This window comes from Corapipo altera, unplaced genomic scaffold (assembly GCF_003945725.1).
Source record: "Corapipo altera isolate COAL_440 unplaced genomic scaffold, ASM394572v1 291, whole genome shotgun sequence".
In the NCBI taxonomy this organism is placed as follows: Eukaryota; Metazoa; Chordata; class Aves; order Passeriformes; family Pipridae; genus Corapipo; species Corapipo altera.
In genome coordinates, this window is record NW_020885112.1 from 37,705 (window position 1) to 40,029 (window position 2,325).

General features: G+C 60.9%; 1 protein-coding gene across 1 annotated transcript in view; it reads right to left on the reverse strand.

Moving 5' to 3' along the window:
* The window catches only part of SBF1 (SET binding factor 1), a gene marked incomplete at its 5' end in the record, with an annotated part of 33,417 nt that overhangs the window by 12,291 nt on the left and 18,801 nt on the right, over positions 1–2,325 (reverse strand). The window contains 2 exons of the mRNA XM_027669870.1: positions 1,015–1,190; positions 1,808–1,935. Of these exons, the coding sequence (XP_027525671.1) occupies positions 1,015–1,190; positions 1,808–1,935 (304 nt within the window). The remainder of the gene's footprint in view (positions 1–1,014; positions 1,191–1,807; positions 1,936–2,325) is intronic.

Here is a 2,325-nt window from a genome sequence, read left to right on the forward strand (position 1 = left end):
GCCACCCAGCACTGCAGAACTGTGTGTCTGAGCCACCCAGCACTGCAGGATCATGTTCCCAAGTCACCCAGTGCTTCAGGACCGTGTCCCCAGGTCACCCAGCACTGCAGGATCATGTTCCCAAGTCACCCAGCACTGCAGGATCATGTTCCCAAGTAACCCAGTGCTTCAGGACTGTGTCCCCAGGTCACCCAGCACTGCAGGATCATGTTTCCAAGTCACCCAGCACTGCAGGATCATGTCCCCAGGTCACCCAAGCACTGCAGGATCATGTCCCCAAGTCACCCAGCACTGCAGGATCATGTTTCCAAGTCACTCAACACTGCAGGATCATGTCCCCAGGTCACCCAAGCACTGCAAGATCATATTTCCAGGTCACCCATCCCACTGGAACCTCTCCCATGGGACACCTCCTCAGCAGGGCTGGGGATGCCAGTGCAGCGAACTCCTGGGTCCCAATGTGACCCGTCCTCTGCAGGACATGGGACATCCTACAGCTCTTCACCCTACAGCTCCCTGACAGGAAGGGCTCTGCTCCCAGGGAACAAGGGGCAAGACAAGAGGAAATGGCCTCAAGCTGTGCCAGGGGAGGGTCAGGTTGGATACTGGGGAAAATTCCTTCATGGAAAGGGCTGTCCAGCCCTGGAACAGCCGCCCAGGGCAGAGGGAGTCCCTATTCTGGAGGGATTTCCAAGCCCTTGGATGTGGCACTTGGGGACATGGTCAGTGGTGGCCTTGGCAGTGCTGGGGATGGTTGGACTCGATGGACTCAGCAGGATTTTCCAACCCAAAGCATTCTCTGACCTCTAACCAGTGGAAATCCTGTGTGAGGACAGGTCTGAGCAAGGTGGGCTCAGGGAGCCATGTCCAGCTCAGGCCCCTGTGCCCCATTTCCCCGAGTGGTCTCTGTTTGGTGGCTCAGCTGGGGGGACTGGAGAAGGGCCAGGAGGAGCCCCGAGGTGTCCCAGAGGATCAGGCCCATCCCAGACGTGTCTGTCCCCACAGCACAGGTACCTGAGCGAGGGGTTCTTCTCCTTGGCCTTGGGCTGCATGGCCTGCTTGGGCGACTGGCCCACGGTGAAGGCGAAGGTGCCGCGCACGTGCTGGGGGTAGCGCAGCTTGTGCAGGTGCTTCCGGAAGATCTCGGCGCTGTCCGAAGCCACCTCCTCGTCGAAGGCGATCTTCAGCAGCTGGGGATGGCAGGGAGCAGGCCCAGGGGTCACCCACCCTTCCCAGGGACCGGGGCAGGGCTCGGATCCCGTCGGGAGCAGGGAGCGCAGCAGGCACGGGCCAGGCTGGGAGGCTGCCCCGCCTGACCCTCCGTGCTGGTTACTCTGTCCCATTCCCTTTCCTCCTGGAGACTCCAGGGTGCTCCAGGGTGTCCCAGTGACTGGTCAAGGCAGCTCTGAGCATGGCAGGAGCAGCCAGAAAATTTAGGAGCTCTCTCCCACACATCTCTCAAAGATGTAAAATGCCCAATAACTCCATTTGCTGTGACATCTCTCCCTGCTGTGTTCCTCTCCCCCAGGACCTGCACAAGGTTTGGCAGAACCACCTCCTGGAGCCCCATGTGGGGATGCCTCACACCTTCTTGGCAGGGGCTGCCCAGAGACGTTTGGAGTGCCCAGCCCTGGAGGTGTCCAAGGAAGGCCTGGGTATGGCACTCAGTGCTCTGGGTTGGGGGACAAGGTGGGCATCGGGCACAGGTCATGGCCACACGGGTCTCACCAGCTGAGACAGAGCAATGCCAGGGAGCAGCCACAGCCCCCCAGAGCCCCCCAGAGCCCCCCAGAGCCCGGGGTCTCACCTGGAATGTGCACGAGCGCAGCTGCAATCCCTCCTGGAGGAACGGATCCGCCTGGGCCTGGATACTGATCTTCTTCTCTTTGGTCAGTGAGGCGATGGGGAAGGACCGGATCACCACCTGCTCCCCCACTGCACACAGGGATAGGAACGGGTCAGGCTCGTCCCTGCCTGGGCACGGACAGGGATGGGCCACCCTGGGCCACCCTCAGTGGCTGTGCCCACCACAGAGTCCCCCAGGACACAGCAGCTGGAAAAGGGGCAGGATGGATACAGCCAGCGCCCTCATCCTTAGGGATCAACAACCTGCTCCCTAAGGATCACCAACCAGCCTAAGGATCTCCAACAAGCTCCCTGATCCCCAGGGATCACCAACCATACCCCTGCTCCCCAAGGTTCACCAACCAGTCCCATCCTCCCCTGGGATCACCAACCAGCCCCTTCCACCCCAGGGATCACTGACAAGTCCTCCCTTCACTGCTCCCCAGGGATCCCCAACCATCCCACTGTTCCCCAGGGATC